At 41.6% G+C, this 17,040-nt stretch overlaps 1 protein-coding gene across 1 annotated transcript in view; it reads left to right on the top strand.

The window, feature by feature from the left end:
• The window catches only part of LOC115223266 (histone deacetylase 8-like), a 40,944-nt gene that overhangs the window by 8,832 nt on the left and 15,072 nt on the right, over window positions 1-17,040 (top strand). Inside the window, exons 3-6 of the mRNA XM_029793771.2 lie at window positions 3,554-3,690; window positions 8,966-9,113; window positions 14,262-14,374; window positions 15,601-15,678. Of these exons, the coding sequence (XP_029649631.2) occupies window positions 3,554-3,690; window positions 8,966-9,113; window positions 14,262-14,374; window positions 15,601-15,678 (476 nt within the window). The remainder of the gene's footprint in view (window positions 1-3,553; window positions 3,691-8,965; window positions 9,114-14,261; window positions 14,375-15,600; window positions 15,679-17,040) is intronic.

A 17,040-nucleotide genomic window follows, 5' to 3' on the forward strand; every position in this document is an offset into this window, starting at 1 on the left:
TCTTCTCCATGTTGGTCGTCTTCTAGTCGTCCTCTTAGTCCTGATCCTAAAGTCACTGACTACCATTCTATGTTGTGGGGTACATTCTTCACCTGGGAAGGTTTTGGCATTTATAAGCAGCCATCTTTCCCTTTTTCTGGCAAGGATGTAGTCGATTTGGCTAGTATGCTGGCCCGAACGGATGGTGACCGAGTGGCTTGTTGGTTTCCTGAAGTTAGTGTTGCAAACCATAAGACTATTCGCATCACAGAACTCCGGCAGCCTGGTTCCCTCCTCATTGCGAGAACCATAACCATAGCCTCCATGAACGCCATAGAAGCCCTCAGCATATCGTCCAACATGCCCATTGAAGTCACCAGCCACAAAGAGAAGGTCCCTGTTGTTCGTCAATGAGATGGTCTGCAGTAGGGTGTCATAGAAACGGTCTTTCTGTCCATTGGGTAACCCTGGCTGAGGGGCATAGGCCGATATAATAGTTGCTAAACTATGATGGAGCACTAATCTAATCTTCAGTATTCTGTCACATACTCTGACTACCTCGATAACCTTATCTACCCATTTTTCGGCAATAAGCATACCCACTCCCCCAACCCCTTCAGTATTCCCGGCCCAGAAAATCTTATACCTCTGTCCTTTACCCGTGAGGAACCTAGCAGAACCTCCTCTCCACCTCACCTCTTGAATACAGCATATACCTACACACCTCCGTTCAAGCAATTCGACGATCTCACCAGATCTGCCTTTCAGTGTGCCAACGTTGAGGGTGCCAACCCTGAGGAAGTGGGAGGCCATGGACCTAGTAGCATCATGAACCTGAAAAGAAAACTCGCGTTTGGCAGTATTCATAGACAAACAATAAAACTCAAGTTCATATATATATATATATATATATATATATATATATATATATATGTATATGTATGTATATGTATGTATATATATGTATATATATGTATGTATATGTATGTATATATATGTATGTATATATATGTATGTATATATGTATGTATGTATATGTATATATGTATGTATGTATATGTATGTATGTATATGTATGTATATATATGTATGTATATATATATGTATGTATATATCTATGTATATATATGTATGTATATACATGTATGTATATGTATGTATGTATATATATGTATATATATATATATATGTATGTATGTATAATATACATAGGTATGTGTGTGTATATATATATATATATATATATTGAGTTGGCAACTGAGTTCCTGCCATTTTTTTTTAAATTTAGGAATCTATTTTTGAATCATTTTTGAATCTATTTTGTTTTTTTTCTAGTTAATTTTTGTTTATTTTCAGATCATTAGAATGGAATGTCAAGTTAAGAAAATCGATCATTTCCGACACCTTCTTTTAATCAAGGTTCTAAGGTCGTAAAAGCTGCTGTGTATGGAGAGGGTGACATAGCTGAAAGAACCGCTCCTGATTGGCATGGCAAGTTCAAACATGGAAATTTTGACCTCAAAGACGCACCTCATTCTGGCCGTCCAGTTGATTTTGATGAAGAGCTATTTAAACCAACCTTTGCACGAAAATTTTTGTCAAACAATGAAGGAACTGGCAAAGAAAATGGAATGCTCCCACACTGATATAGAGAAGCATCTACACTCAATGGCAAAGGTTCAGAAGTATCGAGCATGGGTTCCGCATGCTTTAAGTGACAATAACAAAAATCAACGAGCCACAATCTCCACTGGTTTGCTTGCTCGTCACCACTCAACTCATGGACACAAACAACGATTTTTTACCAAATTGTTACTGGCGATGGAAAATGGTGCCTCTACATCAATATGAAACAGCATGAGGAATGGCTTAGCCCCGGTAAACAAGTGACACCATACGTGAAACAAGATCTTCATCCGCGTAAAACGATGTTGTGCGTTTGGTGGGACTGGGAAAGGATTATCTATTATGAATTGCTTGAAAGGAACCAAACGGTCAACGCGGAACTATGTTCAACAGATTGAACGGCTCAACATGCCTATTCAAGAGAAAAGACCTAATCGTCAGCATGGAGTCTTCTGCTGCATGACAACACTCGCCTTCATATCGCCAATATGACTAAGGAAGCCATTCAAACGCATGGCTGGGAAGTGCTGCCACACCCGCCGTACTCTCCTGATTTGGCACCAATGGATTTCCACCTCTTTTGATCTCTTTCAAATGCTATGCGCAGAGTTTTGTTCAATACTTATGCAGAATTGTGAGCTTGGTTGGATCAATTTTTCGAGTCCAAAATTGGGTGATTTCTACCAACAAGGTATTGAAAATCTTGTTAAACGTTGGGAAGAAGTTGTAAACAGCAACGGTGAATACATTATTGATTAATTAGTTGTTATTTTTTATTAAACCTTTTAAAAAATTTTAATTAAAAAAAACGGCGGGAACTTAGTTGCCAACCCAATATACATGTATGTCATCATCATCCGCTTTCCATGCTGGCATGGGTTGGATGGTTTGACTGAGGAAGGCTGCACCAGGCTCAATCTGATCTGGCAAAATTTCTACAGTGAGTCATGGCTTGTCTAGTACATATATATATAAAAAAAAAAAAAAAAAAAAAAAAAAAAAAGCACCACCTGATCGTTGCCGATGCCAGACCCCTCTGGCACCTGTGCAGGTGGCACGTAAAAAGCACCCACTACACTCGCGGAGTGGTTGGCGTTAGGAAGGGCATCCAGCTGTAGAAACACTGCCAGATCAGACTGGAGCCTGGGGCAGCCCCTGGCTCCCCAGACCCCGGTCAAACCGTCCAACCCGTGCTAGCACGGAAAACGGACGTTAAACGATGATGATGATGATGATGATGATATATATATATATATTATATACCAGAAATGACTCTGATGACAGTGGCATTTACTTTTAAGGTCGTTCAGTTTTTCTCAACTGATCAAGTGGCTGATTGAATAAACCTATCAATAACGAACCTATAATGACTCCTGGAAACAGCTGTAAGTCATATTTATTGCAATAAAGAAAAATGGTAATGACCGATCGTGGCTGTTGCCAGCCTCCCCTCGCACCTGTGCCGGTGACACATAAAAAGCACCCACTACACTCATGGAGTGGTTGGCGTTAGGAAGGGCATCCAGCCGTAGAAACAGTGCCTGATCAGACTGGAGCCTGGTGCAGCCTTCTGGCTTCCCAGACCCTGGTCGAACCGTCGAACCCATGATAGCATGGAAAACGGATGTTAAACGTTGATGATGATGATGCTCTGTGTTTCTTTCAATTACTTTCAATATAACAAAGAATTTAGTAAAATAACTTAGCTCTCATTAAGCTAGTGTTAGGAACATAAATTGTGACTAAGGTTTGGTGGAAGATTTTAATTCAAACCTTATGAAAACATGATATTTGTACTCATAGCCAGATCTGGTTTCAGCCAGGTTGGTAACGAAAGGGTTAAATGATGACGATGATATTGAAAAGCATATAAACTCTTATATATTTTAAACTGTTCTCCAAATGAAGAAGGATACCAAATGTACTTATTTCTATTTTTATTTGCCAGGATTGTTTCTCCCAAGAAAGCCACGTTTGATGAAATGGCCGAATTTCACTGTCGGAATTACCTGCAGTTTCTGGAGTCTATCAATAAGTTCGATGACGAAGAGAAATACAGTGAAGAAGCTGAACAATTTGGACTAAGTGAGTCTTCCCCTGCTGCCCACCACTCCTAATTTTGTTACCCATTGATGTATGTTGAGGATGAGGACCCAACTGGTCATCTCATCACCACTGGTTATATTTCTTATTTATTTATTGCCCACAAGGGGCTAAACATAGAGGGGAAAAACAAGGACAGACAAAGGGATTAAGTCGATTACATCGACCCCAGTGTGTAACTGGTACTTAATTTATTGACCCCGAAAAGATGAAAGGCAAAGTCTACCATAGCAGAATTCAAACTCAGAACATAAAGACAGACAAAATACTGCTAAACATTTCGCCCGGTGTGCTAACGTTTCTGCCAGCTCACTGCCTTTCATCTAAAACCATCCAACCAATGTTAGCATGGAAAGTGGACATTAAATGAAGACAGTGACAGCAGTGATGACGACTGAATAAAAAACAGGAGTGAACAAGTATGGTCTTTTGGTTTGGGATGCTATGATCTTGAGCAGAATACTTTGTTTCACTCTCCTCTCTGCTCACTTTGGCATCTGACATGTGGCACACTTGTTGATTTGCTGAGGGGAGCGAGCTTATGTAAACAATAACATTTGATCACCATAAAAGTACTACTGATGCTATATTCCTGGTAAGACAGCTGCAGGAGAAATACCTAGCCAAAGATAAGCCCTTGTACCTGGCTTTTGTTGACATGGAGAAAGCCTTTGACAAGGTCCCCCGATCCCTTATCTGGTGGTCAATGAGGAAACTAGGGATAGATGAATGGTTAGTGAGAGCTGTGCGAGCCATGTGCAGAGACGCTGCTAGTAAGGTGAGGGTTGGCAACGAGTACAGTGAAGAATTCCGGGTAGAGGTTGGGGTCCACCAAAGTTCAGTCCTCAGTCCCCTCCTATTTATCATAGTCCTCCAGGCAATAACGGAGGAATTCAAGACAGGATGCCCCTGGGAGCTCCTCTATGCTGATGACCTTGCTCTAATTGCTGAGTCACTATCAGAACTGGAGGAGAAGTTTCAGGTGTGGAAACAAGGATTAGAATCGAAGGGCCTTAGAATCAACCTAGCCAAAACCAAAGTCCTAATAAGTAGGAAGGTGGACCAATCACAAACGACTTCAGGTAGATGGCCCTGCTCGATCTGTAAAAAAGGTGTAGGTAGAAACTCTATAAGGTGCGCCAAGTGTAAGCTATGGACACATAAGAGGTGCAGCAATGTCAAAGGAAGGCTAACTAGGAAAATAGTTTTTATCTGTGGCAGATGCTCAGGAGCAATAAACACTGGAAATGTGTAGAGACCAACTTCTACCACGTTCCAGGGAGAAAAACTAGAAGTAGTTGATAGCTTCCGCTACCTAGGTGACCAAGTCAGTAGCGGGGTTGGGTGTGCTGAAAGTGTAACGGCTAGAGTAAGAATAGCCTGGGCAAAGTTTAGAGAGCTCTTACCCCTGCTGGTGACAAAAGGCCTCTCGCTCAGAGTAAAAGGCAGACTGTATGATGCATGTGTACGTACAGCCATGCTACATGGTAGTGAAACATGGGCCGTGACTGCTGAGGATATGTGTAAGCTCGCAAGAAATGAAGCCAGTATGCTCCGATGGATGTGTAATGTCAGTGTTCATAATCGACAGAGTGTAAGTACCTTGAGAGAAAAGTTGAACCTAAGAAGCATCAGTTGTGGTGTGCAAGAGAGACGGCTGCGCTGGTATGGTCATGTGACGAGAATGGCTGAAGATAGTTGTGTGCAAAAGTGCTACACCCTAGCAGTTAAGGGAACCTGTGGAAGAGGTAGACCCAGGAAAACCTGGGACGAGGTGGTGAAGCACGACCTTCGAACTTTAGGTCTCACCAAGGAAATGACTAGAGACCGAGACCTATGGAAGTATGCAGTGCATGAGAAGACCCGGCAAGACTAGTGAGGCCATAACCCGTGGCCCCTACCTGGGACGTAGTCAGTCCACCTGTGCATACCTTCCTTCTTGTAACACTTGTGAAGACCTGTTGAGGCAAGTGAGAATCAAACCAAATCAAAATAGATGAACATCAATGGAATTTGTATCCTTGTGGCACATAAGAAAACCATCCGAAAGTGGCCGTAGCCAGTACCGCATCGACTGGCCTCCGTGCTGTGGGCATGTAACGGACACCATCCGATCGTGGCCGTTCGCCAGCCTCGTCTGGCACCTGTGTCAGTGGCACATAAAAAACACCATCCGAGCGTGGCCGTCTGCCAGCCTCGTCTGGCACCTGTGTCAGTGGCACATAAAAAACACCATCCGAGCGTGGCCGTTCACCAGCCTCGTCTGGCACCTGTGTCGGTGGCACATAAAATCACCCACTACACTCTCGGAGTGGTTGGTGTTAGGAAGGGCATCCAGCTGTAGAAACACTGCCAGATCTGACTGGCCTGGTGCAGCCTTCGGGCTCCACAGACCCCAGTTGAACCGTCCAACCCATGCTAGCATGGAAAGCGGACGTTAAACGATGATGATGATGATGATGATAAAGGGATCTTTTTGGTCTGAACGGCAGTTTTTAACATAATTTCCACGTAACTAAACACTTTTAAACTTCGTATACTGGTAGAATGTGTTTATAAAACATCTTTTTCTCTTGGCTTTATTGGGAAAATTCTATAGTTTGTAAGACATTTGTTGTTGTTTTTTTCTTCAATTTCTGTAATTTCAACCAATCACTGACGTCTATTGAGGTGAAAACATTCTGTGCCGTATCAATATGTCCCTCGTTTAAGAAACAGATTGGGTTTATTTACATTTGTGAAGAAAAAAAGATATCCTTCCCCCACCCCTAACCCTAAAACAGATTGAAATGCAATAGATTGATACTAAGGTCATAATTATGGGTGACAATTTCATATGACACCGCTAGAAAAAACTGCCGTTCAAACCGAAAAGATCCCCATAAAGAAATCAAACATGCAGGTTGTTCAATAAGAGGTGGCAGAACTTTCAGCTGTTATTTATGATGTGGGAGTTCACGATCGTAATGAGTTGCGATGTGATGTCACTGGTGCCAAGCTGTATCGGCCTTTACCTTTCTCTTGGATAACATCAGTGATGTGGAGCGGGGAGGCTGGTATGCATGGGCGACTTCTAGTCTTCCGGAAACAACCTTGTCTGGACTTGTGCCTGGAAGAGGAACTTTATCCACTATCATCATCATCATCATCATCATTTAACGTCCGCTTTCCATGCTAGCATGGGTTGGACGGTGCAACTGGGGTCTGGGAACCCAGAAGGCTGCACCAGGCCTAGTCTGATCTGGCAGTGTTTCTACAGCTGGATGCCCTTCCTAACGCCAACCACTCCGAGAGTGTAGTGGGTGCTTTTTATGTGCCACAGGCACAGGTGCCAGACGAGGCTGGCAAACGGCCACGATCGGATGGTGCTTTTTACATGCCACCGGCACGAAGGCCAGTCGAGGTGGCGCTGGCTATGGTCACGTTCAGATGGTTCTCTTATGTGCCACTGGCACTGGTATCACAGCTACAAATTCCATTGATGTTGATTGACCATTGATGTTTGAATAAAAGATGGGATTGACATGGGTTGAGGAGGAGGAGGAGGGGTGAACTCTTGACTGTAAGATGAATAGGGAAAATGAAAACGAACAAAGATAAGGGTAATTTAGGATTACAGTGAAGAGAAATTTGTGTTGCAAGATTCCTGATGTGAAATTGTTTGTTGAAACAGATATTTTTGTATTTTGGGATACTCTTTTACTTGTTTCAGTCATTTGACTGCGGCCATGCTGGAGCACCGCCTTTAATTGAGCAACTCGACCCCGGGACTTATTCTTTTGTAAGCCCAGTACTTGTTCTATTGGTCTCTTTTTGCCGAACTGCTAAGTAACGGGGACATAAACACACCAGCATCGGTTGACTAGCAATGCTAGGGGACAAACACAGACACAAACACACACACGCATATATATATATATATATATATATATATATATACATATATACGACGGGCTTCTTTCAGTTTCCGTCTACCAAATCCACTCACAAGGCTTTGGTTGGCCCAAGACTATAGTAGAAGACACTTGCCCAAGATGCCATGCAGTGGGACTGAACCTGGAACCATGTGGTTGGTAAACAAGCTACTTACCACACAGCCACTCCTGCGCCTATGGTTATTTTTATTTCTATTTTTTTTTGCCAAATAAACACACGCACTGTATATTCGTTCTTCTCTCCTTTATTACTGTTCTTATTTTAACTCCTGTCCGGAAATCTTGCATCACACATCTGTGACCTCTTTGGCGACACTTTTTGTTTTCGTGTGTGCTCTTGCTCCACTTACTCTATTCTCAGTAATAAACAATTGAAGAACAAATATATAGTGCATGTGTTTATTTGGCAAAAAAAAAAAATGACCATCCTGAAATACAACAACATAGTGAAGAGAAAGTTACATTGGTAACCAGCTAGAGGTGGTGTCCTCTTGGGGGCTAAAAAATGGCAGTAATGTCGATTTGTACAGAACAATCATGTTGAAGTGACAACAAGCATTATTTCTCGGTATAGTTACCGCTTGTCGCCTTACTGGCACTTATGCCTGTGCTAGTAGGGTGCCAAGAGCACCATCTGAGCGTGATCGTTGCCAGAGCAGCCAACTGGCTTCCATACCCGTGGCACGTAAAAGGGCACCATTCAAGCGTGATCGTTACCAACGTCGCTTTACTGGCACGTGTAAAAAGATTCGAGTGAGGTCGTTGCCAGTACCGCCCGACTGGCCTCCATGCCGGTGGCATGTAAGAAGCACCCACTACACTCTTGGAGTAGTTGGTGTTAGGAAGGGCATCCAGCTGTAGAAACTCTGCCTGATCAAGACTGGAGCCTGGTGTGGCCCTCTAGTTCGCGAGCCCTCAGTCAAAATCGTCCAACCCATGCTAGCATGGAAAGCGGACGTTAAACGATGATGATGATGATGATGATTTCTTATAGAAATTTTCCAATTTGTTTGTTGAAAGCTATTTCCCTTTGTAATAATAAATCTCCGTACGAAATGTAAACAGTAACCGCTCGACAACGTAAAGTATACTAGTCATCTCAATATGGCTAACCACTAAGGGTGGGTGTTACTGTAGCTTTTAGAAAGTGTGCCTAAAGCCAGCTGGTGACAATGATCTGGGGCTAAAAGCTACAGTAACACCCACCCTTAGTGGTTAGCCATATTGAGATGGCTAGTATACTTTACATTATTTCCCTTTGTATTAATGGTCAAATCAGAAGACATCACACTTTTTTGTTTTGCTTCCTTCACATTTTGTAGGTTATGACTGTCCCACCGAGAAGGGTGTCTTCAACTACGTGAGCCACATCGCTGGTAGTACCATTGAAGCGGCCCGCTGTCTTGTGGATAAAGAAAATCCTTGCCAAATAGCAATCAACTGGTTTGGAGGTTGGCATCATGCTCACAGGTAAGGGTTTTGTCTTGAATGATCTATTTTATTCACTTCACAGTCATGAGGTGTGGGGTTCAGTCCCACAGTATGCCATCATCATCATCATCATCATCTTCGTTTAGCGTCCGCTTTCCATGCTAGCATGGCTTGGACAGTTCAACTGGGGTCTGGGAAGCCAGAAGGCTGCCCCAATCCCAGTCTGATCTGGCAATGTTTCTACAGCTGGGTGAATCTCTTTTACCGTATATATAGGTGCAGGAGTGGCTTTGTGATTCAGGAGTTTGCTTCCCAACTGCATCGTTTTAGGTTCAATCCCACCGCATGGTACCTTGGGAAAAACGTCTTCTACTATCTAGCCATGGGTTGACCAAAGCCTTGTGAATGGATTTAGTAGATGGAAACTGAAAAAAAGTTTCTTGTGTGTGTGAGAAGAAGACCCATCAAGCTGAGCACAATCGCAGTTGTGGTAAATACTGGTGTCACGCAAATGGCACCCGTGCCAGTGGCATGTAAAAGCACTCTTTACTCTCTCAGAGTGGTTGGCGTTAGGAAGGCCATCAAAGTGTTGAAAACCATGCCAAATCAGACTGGAGTCTGGTGCATCCTTCCAGCTTACCAGCTCTGGTCAAAATATCCAACCCATGCTGGCATGGACAATCGATGTTAAGTGATGATGATATATATATATTATATATATATATATATATATATATATACACACACATGTCATGATAGATCGCTAGCCACTACACATTCTTTATTTTCTCTCCTTGTTTCTTTCTGTGTTCCTTCCTTTGGAAGAGCACAGGCTCAAAACAAAGACTTTTTCACTTCCTAAGCGTTATACTAATACATCTGTTTGTTGTCTACACCACCTGTCTTTGTTTTTTGTTTTTTTGTGAATTCTCCCCCTATATATATATATATATATATGTACACACACATACATACATGGTGGGCTGAAAAGTTCCCATTGCAAAAGGACTGGTTGGAGGCCCAACCTTCCAAATTCTTTTACAGGGCTTGAAAAAGCTGAAGGAACACTGCAATAAGTGTGTGAATCTGTGAAGGAGAATATGTTGAATAAAATCATAATTAACTGACCCCCCTGTATTTTCTTTTACCCAAAGCCAGGAATTTTCAGCATCTTCTCGTATATGTGTGTGTGTGTGTATCTGTATCTCTTTGTCTTGCCATTGCGTGATAGTCATAAAAGAGTGCCACTATCATGTTCATTCATAGAAATACCCACATCATCATTCATCATTGTTCGACCGTGGTCGAGACAATGGAATTTACCATGTTGCGCCAGACTTCACGGTCCATCATAGCATTACGGAGGTCCTGTTGCTGCATGCCTGTATCCCTGGAGATTACATCAGGGTAGGAGAGTGTGCGCCCTCTGGTGTTGCGAGTAGATGGCTTCCAGAGGAGAAGAGTAGAAATTACTTCTTTTTCAGCTCTACAACAATGTCCAGCAAACTGGACTCTCCTACCTTTCACAAGAGATGACACAGGTGGTAATTTCCCATATATTTGCATTTTAGTTGGATGGCGCCTCCACGAGAGATTTTGAGCTCTCATAAGGAGGCGAGTGTAGGTTCCATCCAACCGCCTCTCAAGCTTCTTTGATAACGTCCAGGTTTCTGAGCCATATAGTAGGATTGGTTCGACTGTGGCTTTGAATATTTCAAGTTTGAAGTCTCTACTTAGATTTGATGACCAGATCTTATGCATGTCATTACAGGCTGACCAGGCCATACCCTTTCTAGTTAGAAAGTCTTTTCCAGATGATGATATGTATGACCCAAGATATTTATAATCAGAAACCATATTTAAAGGTGCACTGTTGAGAGTGTGGATGATGCAATCACTGTTGGACAGGCACTTGTTTATGTATTCAGTTTTGGTCTCATTGAGGTAAAGACCTACACAATTTGAGGCTTGTTCAAGAGATTGTAAAAGAGACTGGGCATTGGAGAGAGAATCACTGATAAGAGCGATGTCGTCAGCAAAGTCAGTGTCTGTCAAGTACTCAGCTGGGTGTCTGGAACTTCTTCTTGGTTTTATTTCAAAGCCCTTGCCAGAGATGGTATCAACTGACATATGTAGCACATAATCAACAACAATGATGAAAAGAAATGGGGCGAGTGTGTCTCCCTGCAGTATTCCGGCCTCGATCGAGAAAGATGATGTTTCTCCATCAGGGGTTAAGATGGTTGAAGACGTATCTGTGTAGAGGACCTTGATGGCAGAAATAATTTTGTCTGGTATCCCATAGAGCTTAAGGATTTCAAACATCTTGCACCTATCTACAGAATCGAACGCTTTAGAAAAGTCTACAAATACCATTGCAAGATCGCGATTAAATGCTTTTGATTCTTCAATAAGTCTCCGCAGGCATAGTATCTGGCTCAGCGTTGAGCGCCCATGTCTGAATCCATTTTGGCTCTTTCGGAGCAAAGGTTCAACAAAAAGGACAAGACGATTTAGGATCAGTTTGTTGTACAGTTTTGCAGCAATTGACATTAGAGATATGCCCCTGTAGTTGGTGACGAGGGACAAATCGCCTTTTTTGGGTATTGGAATGATTTGAGATTGGTACCAAATCTTTGGAGCGACAAAGGTGGAAAGTGTGTGGTTGCAGAGGTTAAGCAAAAGTGTGTGAAATCTATCATCCTTCCAAATCACAGCCGGAATGTTGTCGGGACCAAATGCTTTCGAGGCTTTTAGTTGCTTGGTGGCTGCTGTTAGTTCAAATATGGTAAAAGGGGAGGTGTTGATGTCCAGCGTGTCTGATATAGGCACACTTGGGAGAGTGGGGTTATCAGGGATTTTAGCATTCTTCCCAAGGAGGTTTTTAAAATGGGTTGACCAATTTTCTAAACGCTTCTTAGCTGATCCCCCTTTAATTCTAATTGATGACCCAGAATTTTTGCCTGATAGGTCTTTGATGGATTTCCAGGCGAGATGGTGTTTTTTACTAATGTGCTCTTTCGATAGTTTACTAATTTTGCCATTGATAAATTCGACCTCGGCGTTCAAGTAAGCCTCATCAAGATTCTTCCTGGCAGCTATGAGTTGGATCTTCAGTGACTGGGATGGAGAACGGTGGTAAGCTAGTGATATAGACTTTAGATGGTTTCTGGCTTCGATGACATTTGGGGAATTAGAAGGTTTGCTCTGGCCCCTACTCTTCCTTTTGGGAAGAGTAGCCAGTGCAACTTCCTCTGTTGATTTGATGAGGCTGCTGTATACTTCCTCAATGTTCTCAGCATCTATTTCAGAAGTAGACAGAGATTGAAATTTGTTATAGACCTCAATAGTAAATTGTTTGGACATATCGGGGTTAGATAAGACTTCCTCCCAGTCGATCATTTTGATCGGGTGAGGCTTAGTTTTTTGGATGAGCGAAGACTAAGCTTAACGGTAGCTGATACAATTCTGTGGTCAGAGCCGACAGAACTAAAGGAAGAGTAGGATCTTGAGTCCTTAACACTATTGCGCCATTTCTTTTGAAAGATGAGGTAGTCAATTTGTGCCCTATCACCAAGTGGGGACTCAAATGTCCAAAGTTGACCTTTTGGTTTCATAAAAGAATTGTTGGAGGTGTAGAGATTAAATTCCTCCAAGAAGTCTTTGAGCATTTCTCCGTTCCGATTGGTTTTAGAGTTGAAAGTAAACTTGGTCTCATCGGGTCCTAGTCTAGCATTCAGATCACCAGCTATAACCAGAAAATTATGGAGAGGTACTTGCTCAATGGTTGAACGAAGGGTTGTATAGGGTTGTACACCCACAAGGTTATCAACCACCTCACCAACAACAACACTGAACACCTTTTTGATCTCCATGTGTCTAACACACGTGGACATGCCTACAAAGTCAGAAAACAACACAGCTCCCATGACTTTCGGAAACATTTTTTCACGCTCAGGGTTGCTGAAGCGTGGAATAAACTGCCTGCGTCAGTTGTTGACTGCCATGACACTGCATCCTTTAAGGCCCTCATGCTTTCCGAAATCCGCCGAAACTACACCTGATTATATATACACTTTAGATGAGTTGTAGTGCACCTGAGCACTGTACACAATTATTATTATTATTATTATTATTATTATTATTATATAGAACTGTTCCCTTACTAGCAATATCGCCTGGCGTTGCTCGGGTTTGTTTTGACCCTTTAAATTTGGAATTTTTGAAAAGTAAAAATTTTGCATTATGTAGCTTGTTATTCTCTTTAAGTGAACATTTTTCTGGTTGAAACACATCGAAAAATGGCATCACAGCAGTCAAAAAATTGTAAAAAAATAGGGATTTTCATAGAAAAAAAAGCACCTTTTTGATGTAAATAATTTTTGGTGTTAACATGGTCTGATTTGAATTTTTTCTTCTAAGGAAGCAAGAGCAAGCCTTCTATCATACTCTCAATTTTGGTCAACTTGCGCCGCAGGGTCTTGGAGGAGATAGTGTTAGTTGAAGGCTACCAAATCTGCCATACACAGACAACTTCAGCTTTATATATATAGAGATTTGGAAACAGGTGAGGATTGGTGACAGAAACAAATTCTGGTTGAGCCATGCTAGCATAGAAAACTAGACGTTAAAATGATGACAATAATGATGGCATCATTGTAATTCTTGCTACTGTTACCATACATTGTTTTGCCATCATCTGCAAAGCATGAGAGCCTCTTAGTGGTTGTTCTAGCTGTTAGAAATAGCAGCTGCATATAGCTAAAATTACACACTAGTGTTTTTTATGGACATGTTGCATAATGTATTCTTAGACAGCAACGTGTATCAAGAGAGAGTCATGGTTGAAAATTCTCTGGTCATAGCTTTGGTCAGTCAACACTCTCTTTCATTTCAAATCTTCTGGGGGTATGTCTGGCTATGAGGAAATATTACTTTACTCAGAAACAGGTGAGGGTTGAAGATAGGAAGGACATCCAGCCGTAGAAAATCTGCTTCAACAAATTCCATCTGACCCATGCAAGCATTGAAAAGAGGACGATAAAACAGTTATGATGATCAAGGATGGTGAGTGATGATGATTGATGATAATGGTGATGGTGATTGTTTATGATGACTAATGACGACTGACAATGTTGATGGTGATGATTGCTGTATGTCAATTCTTTCCTTCTTGATCCCTTCCAGAGATTCTGCATCAGGATTTTGCTACGTCAACGACTGTGTTCTGGGAATTCTGGAATTAAGGAAAACCTTCACTCGCGTCCTCTATGTAGATCTCGATTTGCATCATGGAGATGGTAAGAATTTTGATATTTTTATATTTCTGATTTCTCTTTCTTTTCTTTTTAAATTTCATAAAAATTTTTTCGGTAGTTTTTATAGAACGATATTGTAGTGTACTCAATACATTCTATAAGATGTAGAAAAGTTTAGTGAAATCAAAGGTATGCCAACAATGGTCAAAAACTTTGTTCGCAACAGGTTTTGAATCACTATTGTTTAACATCCGTTTTCCATGCTGGCATGGGTTGGACGGTTTGACAGACGGTGGCCAGCCAGGGAGCTGTCCAAATAAAAGAATAAAAAAGTGATGTAGAGCGCACTGCTAACACAGTAGAACATGGCAACGACTTATAAAATTGTTTATTACACTTTGTAGTATATCATGGTTACGTAACAAAATATCATGTCCCTACGGGTCATTAAGATTTACAGACCAGCTCTCAGAAATGTGTTTAATATGTAAAATGGAGATATCCAATAATGTTGTACTGCCATAGGCGCAGGAGTGGCTGTGTGGTAAGTAGCTTGCTAACCAACCACATGGTTCCGGGTTCAGTCCCACTGCGTGGCATCTTGGGCAAGTGTCTTCTGCTATAGCCCCGCGCCGACCAATGCCTTCTGAGTGGATTTGGTAGACGGAAACTGAAAGAAGCCTGTCGTATATATGTATATATATATATATATATATATATATATATATATATATATATAATATATATATATATAATATATATATATATATAGATATATATATATTATATATATATATATATATATATATATATATATATATATAATATATATATATATATGTATGTGTGTGTTTGTGTGTCTGTGTTTATCCCCCTAGCATTGCTTGACAACCGATGCTGGTGTGTTTACGTCCTTGTCACTTAGCGGTTCGGCAAAAGAGACCGATAGAATAAGTACTGGGCTCACAAAGAATAAATCCTGGGGTCGATTTGCTTGACTAAAGGCGGTGCTCCAGCATGGCCGCAATCAAATGATTGAAACAAGTAAAAGAGAGAGTATATGTTGTGGTCATTTAAGCAATGAGTTCATGGATGATTAATGGGTTGGTTGGGTGCTGATGAAGGAGTGAAAACTCCTCCCATATACACTCATTATCCATTTTTTATCTTCGATCCCATTGTTATTTACATTTGACCTCTGGCTTTAATTTCTATAGAAAATCTGTAGAGATGACCTTAACGAGTGTTACTATTATTATTTTCCCCAGGTGTTGAAGAAGCTTTTGCAGTCACATCAAAAGTGTTTACAGTGTCTTTTCATAAACTGTTGCCTGGGTTCTTTCCTGGTAAGATTTTTTTGTTTTTCATATTTTGGAAATTTAAGGAAAATGGTTTTGTTTCTTTTTTTTCTTATATTTATAATTTTTAATTCACCTTATAGTCTTCTAAGGAATAGCATTTAACTATGGTTGGTCAGCAGTGAGTGGGTCATGTGACTGGTCAGTTGTTCTACTCTACTGCTACTACTGGTTCTACTGCCATGGTCAACATGATGACCAGTACCACCACTACTGCTACAGTTACCACCACCACCAACACTACTACAACCATTAACACTACCACCATAGCCATCATTAACTTAGTACCCTGAGTTGTCAGAGGTTTGGTGCACAGTGGCAGCATGCTCGCTTGTTGTCCATTGCCACCAACATTTCTGCTGACCTGAGGTAGGTGCTGGCAATGTCAACTTGGCTACAACTATCTTGTCCAGCATGAGAGGAACTGTGGGATCAAAGCAATGGCCTGGACAGTAGTACTAGGTTGCCTCCAAGAGGTAATGGCTGAACGCCTCTTAGCTGCAACCATAGACGGAGCTGATTTGTTTTCCAAAAGCTTCTCTACTTCAAGACACATGCTGTCAGGCCATTATATCTGCCTTGCGCTGGTGCCAGCAGAATTGCCGTTCTGGGGGCATCATCACTTCAGTGCCATCCCACCTGATTTGTTCAGAGAGATCAAAGATGATAAGGATCGCTTTGCATACAGTTTGACTTACCGTTCGGAGTGATGTGCTTAGAAGAGCAATTACCTATTTCTTTACTACCCACAAGGGGCTAAACACAGAGAGGACAAACAAGGACAGACAAACGGATTGTCGATTATATCGACCCCAGTGCGTACCTGGTACTTAATTTATCGACCCTGAAAGGATGAAAGGCAAAGTCGACCTCGGCGGAATTTGAACTCAGAACATAGTGGCAGACGAAATACCTATTTCTTTACTACCCACAGGGGGCTAAACACAGAGAGGACAAACAAGGACAGACAAACGGATTAAGTCGATTATATTGACCTCAGTGCGTAACTGGTACTTAATTTATTGACCCCGAAAGGATGAAAGGCAAAGTTGACCTCGGTGAAATTTGAACTCAGAACGTAATGGCAGACGAAATATGGCTACGCATTTCACCTGGCGTGCTAACGTTTCTGCCAGCTCGCCACCTCTATGTTATGCTGAAAGAAGAGCAATTACCATACTGTAATTTATTGAGTCTTTTTGCGTTAATGACACAATCTGATTAAAAAAAGTAAGAAGTGGAAAGAGAGAAATGCTATGGAGAATGAACACATTTTGGCTTAGTGACTAGGGTATTTGACTCATAATCACGAGGTTGTGAGTTCAATTCCCAATGATGCATTGTGTCCTT

Source organism: Octopus sinensis, linkage group LG22 (genome assembly GCF_006345805.1).
Source record: "Octopus sinensis linkage group LG22, ASM634580v1, whole genome shotgun sequence".
Classification (NCBI taxonomy): Eukaryota; Metazoa; Mollusca; class Cephalopoda; order Octopoda; family Octopodidae; genus Octopus; species Octopus sinensis.